Raw genomic sequence first — 16,202 nt, forward strand, 5'->3', positions numbered from 1 at the left:
AGTTATAACTAAAAAGCAGTGAAATGTACCTTAAGGTGTAGCTTGCTAAAACACTCTTACATAAAAACTAGTGGATGTGTTATAGCAAATTTCATATATATATATATATATATATATAGGGTTTTGCTAGAAGCCACTCATGAAGGTGTCTTTTAGCAAAATTATAACTAAAATATGGATTGCTAAAAGACACCTTCATGGATGTCTTCTAGCAAAACCTATATATATATATATATATATATGGTGACTTTTAAGATACACAAATCATTGTTTTTGTGTATCATGTCTTATGACCTATAATAACAGGTGAACCGGTTTATTTAATATTTAGATATTTACCCATAAAGGTATGTAATCAACTACAACCTCAAATGTAGTATTAAATATAAAAAGGATTTAAGACGCATCTTCATTCTTCTTATTTCGTTATTTTTCCCTCAAAGCACCTGGAGCAATCTTCATCTCATTACTCCTCCAGCTCTATCAAACTCAAATCATGCTTGCAATTTCCATATCAATTGAAAGTGGAATAAAAAAGTGGGATCCCAAATTTCTTAATTTGAAGAACAAACTCATCTTCCTAAAAACCAGATCTTAATTTGAAAGTGGAATTTAGTGAAATCAGAAAAATGATCCTTCCTCCCATGCTCCCCAATTTATTTAAGAACAAAAATCTATAATTTGTTTTAGGAAGAACCAAGTATGGGTTTAGTGTTTACAAAATAAAACAGATCTTATTCTTGTTTTTCCCAATGATTTACTTAAGGAAATAATGCTCAGATCAATGTGATACTTCTAGATCTGAGTTAATGATAATAGAAAAACCAGGAAAACAAATCACGTCTTCCTCAAAGTTTTTAAGAAAGAAAAAAAACTCCTTCAATAATACTCATTGATCTGGGTATCGTGAAAGACTAAACCGTTATCAATGGTGTAATAATATCAGCAAAATCATTTCAGTTGAAATTTCAATTAGTTTTTTTTTTTTTTTTGGGGTTTAAGATAAGAGATGAAGAAGATGAAGATTGTTAAATTTAAGATTTAGAATTTATTTTTATTAATTCGTAAAATATAATTTAGTTTTTGTTGGACACCCTATTTGCAAATACCTTAAGTATAACAACAAACTCACTAGAGAGGCACCTCTTCTTCAATCTGGACCATTCAATTATTTAATATTATATCAATGGTGAAAATCATATTTGGGTATGATACACAAATTCATCAACTTGTGTATGCTAAATGCAACCTATATATATATATATATATATATATATATATATATATATATATATATATACAACAAGCTAATATAACTCCCTCAACAACAACAAAAAAAAAAAACTAATATAATATCAGTCATAATCATATTGCAAACTACTATGCACATCTGATTAGGAGAGTGAGATAAGGAGAGACTATTTTTAATGGAAAAGTCTTAAAGACTTTAAAATACTACATAGGAATGTATTGATAATCTTGTCAAAAAAATGATAATCTATATCATATGTGATGTGATATAGATTATCATTTTTACAGATTTGGAGAAGCTGTCCTAAGAATGAAATGCTGGTATAGTCCCTTGAATTGAATTCAGTCTTTCTTCTCCCTCCTTTGTTTGAATTTCCTTTCTTCCAATTCTAAAACCACTTGATTTCATGATCTTATATTCATTTTTAGGAGTTAACAAATACTCCCTCCGTCCCAGATTAACTGGGTCATTTGCTCAAATCACACATATTAAGACAAATGTATAAATGAAGGAGAGATAAATGGTTTTAATTGTTCTTGTTAAGTATTGGTTTATTCTCCACTATCATAAATGCAAAGTGGAATATATTGAATTAAGAGTGATGAAAGTAGTATTAATTAGAGTTGTAAAAAGAAAAAAATAATTAATGATGTATTGAAAAGTGAAATGACTCACTTATTTTGGAGAACTTTTTTATTGAAAATGACTCAATTATTATAAGACGGTGGGAGTATTCAGAACCAATAGGAAGTCTTATTTTCATTTCAAACACGGGTGAGGCCACTGGATACAATGCCTTATGAAGTGTCATATCACTATATTATTGGAATTAAATTATTAGCTCTCAAACTAAACTACCTTAACCGGAACCATCATGCTTCTCTTAAGCCAGCCAATGACGGAGCTTTTCATGGGCTAAGGTGGGCCATGGCATCCGGAAAAATTAAAAAATTAACTACTATTGATATGTTTTGTGAGATTTTATACAATTTTGTGTCGATTTTAGGTTTCAGCTTATCCAAATATCCGCAAAGTGTAACGCCGTAGTTGTTATTTAATTATTATTGGTTGATTTAAAGTCTTTTTATATATGATTTTATATTATTATGTGGATTATGTGGTGCGTTATATTTTATTTTAATGAGTTATTTTACTATTTAATAGAATAAGTGGAAATTTAGAATATTTGGAGTTCAAGGGGCTGATTTAGAAATAAGGGGAATTGAGGGGGATTAAGTGGGAATAGAAGAAGTTGGATTAGGTTTAGAAAGGAAAGTGAAAAGGGAGAATTAGTCAGAAAACATTTTCACGTGGAAGCAGCTTTTTGGGAGAAAAACCAAGAGGGAGCCAAGAGTATCCAAGAGAAGATCGCGTAGAGCTTTGTTCATCAATCTAAGGTAAGGGTGAGGCTAACTCTCAATGATTATAGTTTGTATAATTATGATTTTGATTTAGCAAGGGGTTGTGGTTAAATTTTAGAATTGGGATTAGGTTTTGATTATTGACTTTTGAATGAAAAAGTGTAGAAACCATATAATTGAACGGTGAAAAGAGTGGTTAATCGGGTAGGTTAGTGATGGATTAACGTTTCAATGATAGGGTAATCGTATGGTGATGATTATGGATGATTTTGGAGAGTTTAGGGTCAAAAAACGGAGCCAAGGAGGCTCCCATGGTAGAAATCGCAGAAAAATCTGTAATATCAGCATGTATGATGCTGTCGAAATCGTGAGGCGATCCCAGTGATCGTGAGGCGATTTTGACTGAAAATTTGTAAATTTCAGTATGTCTGATGCTTACCCTGTTTCATGTTCTTGCATCTTTTTCACACGTTTCTGTTTTGAGTTGACTTTTGGTGTAAACATGAAAGTTGTAGATAATTTTGTTAGCTTTTCAATGGCTTTGGTTTCACTTGAAAATGATTTTTAGTTTTTGAGATATGATGAAAATACTCCAAGGAGGTCTTAGTGAAATCTTATGAAAATTCAGTATAACCGTTTCTAAGTTAATCCAAAACTTATAGAATAATTCCAAAGCTCAAACTAGAAGTACTATGAGTTCAATTAGGGTGTTTAAGAGTATGTAACTTATGTTGTGAGTCGACCCTTGGGGTTGGAATGAAGTTGTTAATGATTATAATGAGGTTCAGAGAGGATGAATAAGATGATTAATAATGATGATTTACTTTGATGATTAAATGTGAAAATATTTATATATTGTGAAATACGTTGATATGAAATTGTAATTGTTATATATGATGATTATTATTGATGTTGACTTGCTGCATATTATTTAATGGTGTTACCTTGCGGTTGTGACGTATTAATATCATGAAGATCTAATGTTGGTATAAGTTGTAAGTGTTGTTGGGTTGTACGTTGCCGAATAAGTCATAAGTATGTTATGCAAATTGTCGATGTTGTCATCATCGTTGGTGTTGTTGTTGATGTCGTAGTTGTAGCCATCGTTGGTGATTGTTTATGTCAGGTGTTTTATAAGAGGTGGTTTACTCTTACTTGTCGTTTTTATAAGAGGTTGTGTACTCTTACTTTGTCGTTTTATAAGAGGTGGTGTACTCTTACGTTGTTGTTTATAAGAGGTGGTGTACTCTTACTCTGTCGTTTTATAATAGGTGGTGTACTCTTACTCTGTCGTTTTTTTATAAGTGGTGGTGTACTCTTACTTGGTCGTTTTATAAGAGATGGTGCACTCTTGCGTTGTTGTTTATAAGAGGTGGTGTACTCTTACGTTGTTTATGTTGATGATTATGACGATGCTATGATGATTGTTTATAGTGTTGAATGAGAGGCTGTTTTGATGTTACATGATGTTATCTATGAGTTGTTAAATGTACGTGATGGTGGTTATGTTAAGTTGACAAGTTGTTCCTTATTCATGCATTGCTAATGAGATGGTTGATGAATAATTATTGTTATGAATTGATAACGTTGATGCATAGTGGCTAAGTTGTCTTCTATTCATGAGTACTAAGGGGATGTTAAGAAGAATTATTATTGGGTGGATTTGATGATGTCTATGTTGTTAACTGTAATTGATGAATTATATGCTTATTATTATTGTTTGAGAGATCTCACCCCTTCTGCTTGAAAATGTTGCCCTCGTATGAGTAACTTGCATGTAATGAAGCTTAGTAGGAGAGGTGGCTTAAGTGTCTTAGGACTCTGATACGTAACGGGATGGGAAATTGTTACGATGTTTATCATTCCTTTATGTATCAATTTTGGAACATGTTGTTGGAGCTTTTATTGTCGTTGAATTAATTCCGCTGCAAAGTTTTGATTAATACGTTGTTGAAATTTGAAGGATAATTATTTAATTATTCCATTTATGTTTTTAAGAAAAGAAGTGTAATATTCCGTTTAAGGTGTTTTACTCTGATGAATTTATGAAATTTTTATATTGGAAAAACGGGGTGTTACAATTGGCATCAGAGCAGGTCAGTCCGTCCGGCCAAGTAGTTGAGTCGTTTATGTTGTGTGACAGTTGAATACTGTCGTTGTATTTTTCTAATTAATGATGATGTTTTATTATGTGATCATATTTGACTGACTAACTTTATTGTGGTTTGTATGTTTTGTTTGAAGGTTCTATTTGGCTATATATAGTTTAAGGTATTTAAGCAATAGTTAAATTCATTTTCTTGTGTGCTTTGAATTAAGTGGCATGGATGAATTTAATGGTCCACCTGAACTTTTTTTCCTCTCCGCCACTGAAAGTCAGCCACATATATTGCTACAATTTTATTTTATTTGATGATGCTCGAAAAATTCGTTAATGCTCTAATCGATGGTGTCGTCCACTTTTTTAATTTCTTACCTGTTTATCGGTTTTTATAAGAGAATACAAACAATAAACAATTTAATTTAAGGAGTGATACAATAGAAAAATAAACAACCATTAAAAAAGAATAATAACAATAAAAGGAAATAATATATATATAAATAGATTGAGTGCTAGAATATTTTAGATTGTGTTCCAAAATATTTAAGCAAAACTTGAAGATTAAGAAATCACTTGCAAAAATATTATTAAGATATTTTGATACTCGATTAATATGTGAGTTACTTGTTCTCAAAGTTATGATTTTTTTCCTATAAATATAGCATTCACCTGTTCGTTATATACACCAAAAAAGGCTTTTGAGTCATCAATCCTTCTTCTTCTATCCTCCCTTTGCCCTATGTTAACAAGTTGTTCTTCTATTCATCTCCTTTTTATTAGTATTCTTAAGATTATAGTCTATTTCGAGATATATTGTCACTTTGAAGTTAAGAATGATCTTGAGAATATAATTTTTTCAACAATTTGTATCCCTACAACAAAGAAAATAAAAACCTAATATATATGATTGTCAAGATTGTGATCATCGTCATTGCATGTCTTCTTTTTCTTTGTTTTTGTTTTCTTTGTTGAAAGACACCAATATTTCAGCAAAGAACAAGAAAGAAGAAGAAGAGAACATGTAATGTTGATGATTCATGGTCAAGGAGTTCAAGTACAAGTATGAGATTTTGACAACAAAGAGATTAATTTCTCTATTCTTGGTCGTTTTGATAACAATTCGTATTAATTTGTACGGTTTGGTAAGATCGAAGGTGCGATGTTTACATTTTTCTTATATTTTCAAAATTATCTTCAATTTTATTTTATAATTCTAAAATTGTCCGTATTGAAATTAATATTTCAACTTTTAGTCCGTATAAAATTTTCAATCAATATTTTTTGTCCTTAATTTTAATAACTTTTGTATTTTTTAATGAAATTGTGTAGAAATATGTAGAATATTATAAAAATCTCTCCCAAAAAAAATAGATTTTTTTAACGAAACATAAATTAAATATGAATTTGAATTTTTAACCATCAAAAATATAAAAATTCATATTTAATTTATGTTTCATTTTTTTTGAGAGATTCTTATAATAACATTATAAATTTTTCTGTAAAATTTTATTCAAAAATATGAATTCTACGTGAGTTTACTTTAAAAGAGGGTCCAAAAGTGAAGATGAAAAATTTTTAGGACTAAAAGTTTAAGAATTTTACAAGGACCAACAACATATTTAACCCTAAAAACAAAAGGGAAACGTTAACCAATGCCTCCGGAGCACTAGTTAAGGAATTATAAAAGGAAATATTGTATTGAAAATTCTGCATTCTATTTTTTGAAAGTTAATAAATTGTTCTTTTCAATGTAAAAATTGACTTTTCGTTTTACTTTTAGTTCTTTAACTAGTATCTGAGAGACACTGGTTATCAAGACCCAAATAAAAATATACCGTTTATGTGCAGTTGATGTTTCAACTTTCAAGATATATTTAACCATACGTTAGTTGTTGTAGCATAGGACTAATAGTAGATTTTTCGGCGTCCCTCAGCTTACCAATATAGATTTTTTTTTTTGAAGGGAGACCAATATAGATTTATCAACAACATAAAACAAAAACAAAAAAAGAAGCATTATTTAGAGCAAGTGGAAGAGTGGAAATTTTTTCAATGGTCACAATGTAGCTGTCTGGTGATGTTTACAAAAGGCCCAACCAAAAGGCCCCACCTTTCAATTCAAATGTCAAAAGACAAGAATTCCTCTCAAAGGCAGATACATTGAACTATGTTCTGATATTTCAATTATACCAACAGAAATTTCGTTCCAACTTTACAACAACATCATATGCACGGCTTAAAAACATCTAGCTAAGGATATGAAAGAGCTCCACCGAAAATTTGATTCATTAGCAGGTTATATTACCTTCATGGAAGTTCTAGACAGCAAATTTCACCATCATTTGTTCTGGCTCTTCAAATTTGCCGGTGTAGAAGCAGGACAGAAATGTCCCCAGAACCCCAAGAAATGCATCGTAAATACCTTTTCGAACAACAATGATAATCTATGCCCGCTAAGAATAAACTATGTTACCAACACTGAAGAATAGTTAGCGAATTCCTAGACCCCATTTAAGCAATCCCACCATCAGAGCTACTACTGGCCTGTCTTGGAAGGCCACCATTGCCAAAATCTCCATCTAAGCTCATCTGTTGAACTTCTTGAGGAGAAAGTATTTTAATACAGCGGACACAATTGACAAACTCCCTGACATATCCATAAGAAACAAATAAGATATCAAATCCGCTAATTGAAAAAATAAGGTTTTTAAAATTAGGAGTATGCACATAAACATAGGCAAATCTGGTGAGAAAAAAGGCAGAGGACTTACTCCCAAGGGTCATCTCCCACTAGCAGAACATCATTTTCATGATCTACATAAACAAGTTTCCAACCTACTCGTTGTCTATCCTCTAGTTGTCCCTCAATACCAAACCTACGAGCCAGATCATGTTTAAGCTCATCGTAACCTGAATATCTTGTTATGTCTATGGACCTTCCCACAGCTCCGCGTTTATATACCTAAAAAGGAAAAAAGCTAATGTAAAACAACAAAATAACTAAACAGACATACTAATCAAGAATCACATGTCCGTCGCTGACATGTGTTTGTTGTTAAAACAACAGCAAGAGTAATAATACTAAACCTTGGTATATGTTCTAATCCGTTGAAATTGATGTGGCGGCGGCCGCGGAGCCCATGGACCACTATCCAAGAAACCACTATCATTTATAGTGGAATCAATCGAATTAAAGGTCATATCAGGGACTCCCCATGTTTGTGAAACCATGGAAGATGAAAGTTCTGGCTGGGCATCACCGTTATTTTCATAGCCCCCGAGCAAGCCTCCCGAAGAGAAATCATTTGACAAATCCTTGCCCAGTCTTGCTGTGCCTTTGGTTACCGTAGAATCTAGATTCAGTGGCATTCTCATTTGCCCATTCATGCTGTTGCCATATGCAACATTGCACCTAGCATCAGCCTGAACTTCCACGTTTTGAATGTTGTCTCTAGAAAACATTGACTGAGGATAGTAAGATACCGGTCTGTCAGTCTGATGAAAGCGTGAATCACTCTGAGAAAGGCAAACTGAAGTTGTAGAAGACGACGTATCCAAACAATCTGTCTGGATAGCAGCACCATTCAAGCAAGTCTGAGGGTAAAAATTCACTGGGTTGTGATTTTCGGAAATGTTTAAACAAGGCTTAACATCATAATTTGGCTGTGCATATTTTACCACATTTGCATTAGAACTTTGACTCAAGATGGTCACAGCAGACTGAGCAACGTCATCCCCTATTGTGCTCATAAGGATCTGGGATGTGGTCACTGGAGGAAGCGCACCAACACAGTTATTTGTGGAAGGCGAAGTAGAACAAGATGGAGCATGATCAGTATTTACCGATGGCACTGTCCCAGTTGCTACAGTCCGTATACTGCAACCGGAAGCAGATAACTGATTAGCAGTAGTTGCAGAAGGAAGTCCAACATGACTAGACATTTTAGACAGTGAGCCGGGTTGTGTTTGCTGTTGTTGATGTTGAAGCTTTTGTTGCTTGGCTGGATGGGAGAACTGAACATTGTTCTGGCTACTATGATCTGTCATCTGATGGTTCATAGAATTAGCCTCGAGCAGTGAGTTTTGAAGCGTATGAGGAATTTCAAACACTTGACGGGGAGTTATTGCCCTAGAGTTGTGTGTGACGTCTAATTCTTGCCTCTGCTGGTCATGGTTTTGAATAATCTGAGCAGGCTGCTGCAATGCAGATTGCTGAGACAAGAGTGTCTGTTGTTGCTGTTGAAGCTTCTGTAACAACTGAAGCCGGACCTGATTATCAGACATATGCAACTGTTGATTAATATGATCTGGCATAGTGGGCCTAATCATATTTTGCGGTTGGTTTTGCCCAATTATAGTCTGTTGAAACTGTTGCAGTGGGTTCTGAGAGAGACTTCTATGGAGTTGATTGTTTTGAATGGATGGTTGTTGTGATTGAAGAATATTGTTCGTTTGGACAATACTCTGGGGATTAAGAAGTTGGGTCTGAACTTGACTCTGCGGTAGAGTTTGATATGCCAAGTTCTGTCTAGAATGTTGTTCTGGCTGCATGACTGCTCCCAATCCACTAGAAGTGGATAGTGGCATCTGAGGCATCCCCGGTGCATTGAAGGCTACATTGTTTGATTGAGAGATTTGTTGAGTAGAAAATCCCAATTGATGGGCAATATCGGATCCAGGAAGATTCTGTACAACAGATGCAGGCATGGAAGGCACATGATTTGGTTGCAATGAGCTAACCATAGCAGGATTTTGCTGTATGTTCATCCATTGAGCTAAGCTCATGCCAGGGAAAGCCTGGGGATCCTTCATACACATATCATCACCAAGCCAAGGCATTGTATTCTTGAAAAGGTTACTGAAATCAAATGACTCATCGTCTGCAAAAATTAAAAAGAAAATACAGAAACATAATAAATGAATATATAACAGACGTATAAATAAAACAAGTGCAAAGATCAAGAGTGTAACGATTCAACATACTTTTGCAACTAAAAGGCGTGTATTGAAGAACTATTTACCAGGCATTCCGGGTTGTCTTGGTCTCTTGGGTCTGAAGAATGGAGGTGGACAGATGAAAAATGGAGCAGTAACAGGTTCAATTTCCCAGATTGAGACCCTACTCCGCCTTTCCCCAGCGGTGGCTTCATCCCAACCAACCTGAACATTTTTACGTGTAACTTACAAAAACTGCTTGAAGTTGAACAAAGTTCTTTTTTAAAGTATAAGTGATGATTCAAGGTTCATCTACTTATGGATGATAAATTTTACCTCATTGAATTGCTAAAAGATGACACAAACTGTACCTGCAAATTACGCCACTGCGAGTTTTTCCATCTCACGGAATCCAGATCACTAACACCAATAACTGTACCCATATATCTGCAATAAAATTAAAATAATATTCCTAATCAAAGAATTTCCAAGTTAAATATAAATTCTCAGACCATCATCTCCTATCACAATAATACTATCATATAAAATGTTAATTCTAATTAACTAAATTGAGAAATGAAGTATTCTTTCAGTCAGTCAACAACTAACTTGCAAGCTAAGCTATTTACATCCTCCAGTTATAATGTTCAACCTCCCAAGTTCTCTTCATAAAGGATTATTATCAGACTTAGCATTTTTAACAAAACTACTCATATGATACATGGTCACAAAGTGAAGCACCTTCTTGTTCCTGAGTCTTCTGTTTCAAACATCATTCTAAAGCGCATGCCAGGTGATATTTGGTGGCTGTATACTGCCCTGTAGTACTTGGCCAATGGAATAACAAATTCTGAGGGACTGGCCCTGCACGTAAAGAAAGGATGTAAGCTTAAAAACTTTAGAGTTGAGGATACAAGTCCACATGCCATTGCAATCAAATAAATTATGCATTAATACTAGCAGAATAAAGTCAGTGACAGATGTTGACCTAGGATTATAAAACACGGTGAAGGGACTATTGTTTGCACTAGCATGAGCTGCTGCAGCCAGGATTCCAATGTGCATACTATCACTTGACAGTACTGAGGAAGATAAATTAGTCGGTTGCCTGTTTGCTCGTCTGATACCCAAAAGCAACTGCTGCTTTTCATCTCTGCCAAGAAGCAATCAAAATCAGGAAATATAGTAAACTTGTGAGTTGCTAGCATACATGAGTTGAGCCAAAATGATAAAGATTGATTCAGAGTATCAACATATTGAAATATAACTTTGGTAACCTACAAACATCAACAGAATAAAAGGTATGAAGTATACTCTTACCGTATAAATAAAACAGAGTCTCCAGCTAAAAGCCTCTTCCCACTGATAAATAGACTCCATCCGGTTGTAAGCAAGTGGCGTTTCGGTTGTCCTGGTTTAGAATATCATGGATAACCAAAAGACTTTAAAAAGGGTGCTTGACAAAACGTCAACAGATTACAGACACGACAAGTTTCTGATAGTACAACAAATTCAATGTATGTAAACATACCACGGTATATATGGCGGAACTTCCAAACATTTCCATGCAAATCCTTTGCCACAAGTTCTTGAGCAGGAGGCTGCGCTGAGAAATCCTATATAGAAATAGTAACCTGATTAAACTCTGAAGTTCTAGTTGAGGTCTTAAGAAATTGGAAGGAAAAAAAATTAGCATACAAGTGGGGGGAAAATCTTCTCTGCAGCACGGCGGGGTACAGAGAAACCTCCATGAGTACTCGTATCACTAGCTGTCAATTGCTTGCAGAAAAACTCAGGTTGTGGCTTGTTCGACTTGAGAGAAATATCTGATCTTAATATGGCATCCATGTCAAACTGCACACATAAAGTCGGCAAATCAGGTGACCCGGAAACTTTGAAATTTTCTAGGAACCAATCGGATTGGATCGTAAAAGTATAATAACATATGAAACGGTGCTTACACTAGACACTGGCTGAAGTGTCATCCGGGCATATACTTCGTCTGTGTCTGAATCTGCCTGGAAAGACAAATACAACAAGCGAAGAAAATTACGATACAGAAAACTATTGTATAAGATAAACAATTAAAATGAAAAATCCAGCATACATGTAAGGTGAGACTGTGAAGAGTACAAGGCAACTTGGAGGGAAGATTGGAATAGTTTGGTACTTGGACATCCCCATCTTTCTTCAAAGATGCTGCAACCTGAAACAAAAACAAAATGAATGTAATTATAATTATAATACGGCCATGTTTGGATAAACAACTTAATCAAACACTTATCATATAAGCACTTATATAAGCTATTTCTAAAACAGAAGATAAAATAAAGTGAAATTGTTGTGTTTGAAATAAGAGGTGAGTTTACTTGTTCGGAGTGGCCTTGAGGGAAGTAAACGACATGGGTACCAGGTAAAGGAAGATTGACAAGAGGACCAGCACAAGCTTGCCATAGCTCACTGTTTACGCCGCCGTCATTCTTGTCTTCTCCTGCTAAACCAACACATCTCATTCAATCTTCCTTGTTTCTCGGATGCATGAGAGAAAAACAAAGCAATAATAATAATAATAATAATGATAAACTATAAATAGAAACAATAATAAAAAATAAAAAAAAAGGATTATGAAGAAGAAACCAAAGCTATGGAAATGAAAAGAGAGAGTGGTGACCTTCGGAAGCTACGGCGGCGATGGCGGCGGAGGGACCTTCTTCCAGCGTGGTAGTCATTGCTTTGTTAGTCAGTGATTCATCTGTCTGCGTCTTCTGATGATTGATGATTAGATGGAAGAAAGGACGGCGGCGAGTATGGGCGGAAAATAGTGAAAGTCCGGTGGACGACGGCGAAGTGGGAAAAGAGCGAAATCCTGTGTTTCAAAAGTTCTCTCTCTCTCTCTCTGTAAGTTTGTCTTTTTACATTGAAAGATCGCGTTCCAGTTCAGACACGGTTCCTTCCTTCCTTCCTTCTTGTTAATTGTGTTCTGTTTTGGAACTTGGAACACCGTTGACTAATTTTCTTTCTTTTTTCTTTTCTACTCCCACTTTTTTATTTTTTAACCAAAAATCATCTTTGCTTCAAATATATTACTATCTTCTACTTTAATTATAGTTACGGCACTAACAAACACCCATTTCAATCATGGCTCTCGTTATATTTTAGAGGAGTATTATTTGAACAACCATTTGGTTGATAATTTTTAGGACAACCATAATTTATAAAGAAAAAGTTGATATTTACACGAAAATCAAAGCAATAAAGAGATAAAGTAAAAAGTAATGTGAATATGAGAGAGAAAGTTGTCATAAAATGAATGTTCAAATATCATTTCTCTATATTTTAAAATGTGTTTGATTTGATAAAAAAAACAAAACATTTGATTAGGCAAATTTTTGTGTTTTCTTTGATTTAAAATCCTACTCCCTCTTTCTTCAAAAAAAAAATCCTACTCCCTCCTGTCTTTTTATTAGAAACAAAAGTGATTTTTTTTTTTTATTCTTTTTATAAGAAATATTGACCAAGTTTTAAGTATCATTGAAGCTAAATTTTATTTGTGCATTTATTTATTATGAGAGAGAATATTAAAAATAAGTAAGTTGATGAAATAAATAGTAATTAATTTAGGGATATTCATAGATTTTTTTTTTAATTGTAAAGGTGTATTAAATGAAGATAACTATTTTCAATGTATTTCTTTGATCCTAATGTTTTATGTCTTTTATTTCTTATATAAAGGATCGGATGGAGTATTATGAGACTCTGGAAAATAGATAGGAAGGGATTGAATAAAAACATATGTTCTCGACATTCGTTAAATCATGAAAGAATTTTTTTTACAAAAAAATGTGAGCTTAGACTATAAAAATACCAAAATACACTTTTTATTTTTCAATAAAAAAATAATATCTCTCTTTAATATAGTTTTGTTTTGAGGTAAGTATCACTCTCCTCGTGTCTCTATTTTTTTACAGTCCAACACATCTATGTCTAATATCAATTTTAAACATTTAAATAATTAAACAAAATTCTCTCGAAAAATATAATTGAACAAAATATTAAATATAATTTTGGTCCTGCAAAATTACAAATTATATTTGGTGTTACTATAAATAAAATTTATTTTTTAATCTTTACAAAATTATTATGTAAATAATGTTTTTCTAGGGGATGTAAATAATGTTAATTTATGCTGCTAAATCATCAGATATTATTAATTTATTTAAGACATGATTGTAACATTATCATTTTGTTTGGTTGTCAAGAGAAGTTGTGAAGAGAGAAATAGGTGAGAGAGAATATGAGAAGAGAGAAAGATGTGAGAAATGTGATGGATTTGAGGTGTTGTTTGATTTAAGAGAGTTAGAAGAGAAATAGAGAAGAGAGAAGTACGATAACTTTTTGAATTGACAAATAAGCCCCTTGACAAAATATATCCAATTTTAAGTATACTTCTACTTATAAATATATTTTTTTGACAAATTTAATTTAATTTCTTTTGTAAATCTATTATTTTTTTTAATAAAAGTAGTTTTTTTTAAAAGATATAAAAGTAAATATATTGTTATCGCTCGTTAATAACAATTGCGAACATCTTGCCATAAAAGAAAGAAAACTATGTTGGCGTCTAACACTTTAACTAAATACAATATTAAAATGCTTATCAAAATAACATAACATAGTAAAAGAAAAAAACGTGAGGCCCTCGTGACTATACAACAAATAAACAATGAAAGCATGGACAATATTATAATTGCAGCAACTAGTCAGCCTTTTTCTTCGCAGTGCAGGGAAGAACGTAAAAAGTTGCAATTTGATCTCTTCAACTTCTCTCTCGCCAACTTCTCCCCTCAACCAAACAAAAGAAAGTCACTATCTCTTCTCAACTTCTCTCTTCCCTATTTTTCTCTTCTATATTTCTCTTCAAACAAACAAAGACTATAAGAAATTGTTTTGAGGAATTTAGAATTTTGTTAACATGAGAGGTACTTTTAAACGCATACACGCTCAAAATAAGAATAACGATAATATGGATCTTAAAAATCAAATTTATAGCCCTTTTTTATGAGTAAACATGTTATAATGTTGTAAACACGCATGCGGGGAAAATTCAAAAAATATATTTTAACTTGACAAGGGAGACTTCGTTTGGATTGGCTTATTTTGAGCTTATGTGGGTTTATCTACTTCCATAAGCCTTTTTAAAAGTGTTTGGGTAAATAATAAAAATAGCTTATCATAGTTTCATAAGCTGCTTATGTCATATTTCAATGCCTAAATTTTTAGCTTACCCTTCGGCTTAACAAGGAACTTATGAATTTATGCAACCTCTTTCGATTCTCTCTGGATCCACTTTTTCAAAACATATATTTTAATTATAATGTTAGTTATCTTTGGCGGTGCATGGGTAACAAAATTATTATATACTTATCTTACTAAAGTAACACATGTAACTAAGATTTTTATTATTTTTTTTAAGGAAGATTTTTATTATTTTTTTGTTACGAAACAAAATGAAACTGAATAAAAAAACAAACTTAACTTGATATTTTTTAAGGACGAATATTGATTATACTATATATATAATTATAATTAATATATTATAATATTATTTTTTACATCTTGATTAATTTTATCAAAAAAAATCTTGATAATTGTGGTTCGATTCTCTGATTTTTTTGTTAAATTAAAAATATTTAAAATTTCGTTAATTGCTTATGTAATGTCACATTCAAATACTTTAATTTATGTAAGTACTTTTTAGTGTAAATATTCAAATATAAATAACTTATCAAGTATAAGAGCTTATGATGTAAGCTCTAATGCTATAAGTATCTATATAAACTGTTTATCCAAACGGGACCTAAAACTGTTTGCAATGTAATTTTGTATGACTAAAAAAACGATTTTTATGGAGACAGAAAAAAATTGGAAATTAATTAAAATAGTTTTTTATTCTTTGAAAATGTAATAATAATAATATATTAAAATGGGTAATCCAGCTCGAGGAGTGCTAAGCTCAAAAAGATGCAAAACTCAACATATATTAATAAAGCACCAAAACAACAATGCCACCAAACCAAAAAAGAAAGCTCAAGACTAATTTTTATCTAAAATCACACATAAATATTTGAGTGATCGAATGCTTAAATGATAGCCAATGTAGGAGAAACATTTACCTTTAAATTTAATCCACGATCATATGAAGAGTTTTTTCATGTCAGTAAAAGGAGCTTTTCAACAATATTAATGACTAAAAATCATATAGTTACGATGCTTTCAAATTGATCACATCTAAGCCAACTAAAATGAATGAAGACATTCATTCACTCTTCTACCATAAGATATCAAACCTATAAATAGAACCACATGACAAAAGTCGTTGTTTGTCAACACACAGCTAGTTTATAACCAAGACAAAGACATTAAACTATAATGAAAATCTAGGACAATCAAAGAACAAATGTTTAAATGTTTTTCGCATATTACATCTTTCCAAAAGCAAAGGAGATGTTAAGTTTTGTATCCCCACGAATCAAATTATTTCTAGTTGGAACCC

General features: G+C 32.6%; 1 protein-coding gene across 2 annotated transcripts; it reads right to left on the minus strand.

The window, feature by feature from the left end:
• Positions 1-6,733: 6,733 nt before the first annotated feature.
• On the minus strand, positions 6,734-12,660 carry LOC11436511 (auxin response factor 19). 2 transcript variants are annotated; one of them, XM_003630563.4, is made up of 14 exons: positions 12,321-12,660; positions 12,019-12,140; positions 11,757-11,855; positions 11,611-11,667; positions 11,348-11,503; positions 11,181-11,265; positions 10,970-11,060; positions 10,638-10,802; positions 10,391-10,513; positions 10,021-10,096; positions 9,736-9,874; positions 7,802-9,594; positions 7,486-7,676; positions 6,734-7,361 (listed from the first exon to the last, which is right to left on the minus strand). In XM_003630563.4, the coding sequence occupies exons 1-14, from the start codon at positions 12,376-12,378 to the stop codon at positions 7,226-7,228; spliced, it is 3,291 nt and encodes a 1,096-aa protein (XP_003630611.1). In that variant the 5' UTR covers positions 12,379-12,660; the 3' UTR covers positions 6,734-7,225. The 2 variants fall into 2 exon arrangements, with proteins under 2 accessions (XP_003630611.1, XP_024627429.1); XM_024771661.2 differs by having other exon boundaries at positions 12,019-12,143.
• Positions 12,661-16,202: the final 3,542 nt, after the last annotated feature.

This window comes from Medicago truncatula, chromosome 8, assembly GCF_003473485.1.
Source record: "Medicago truncatula cultivar Jemalong A17 chromosome 8, MtrunA17r5.0-ANR, whole genome shotgun sequence".
Lineage (NCBI taxonomy): Eukaryota > Viridiplantae > Streptophyta > Magnoliopsida > Fabales > Fabaceae > Medicago > Medicago truncatula.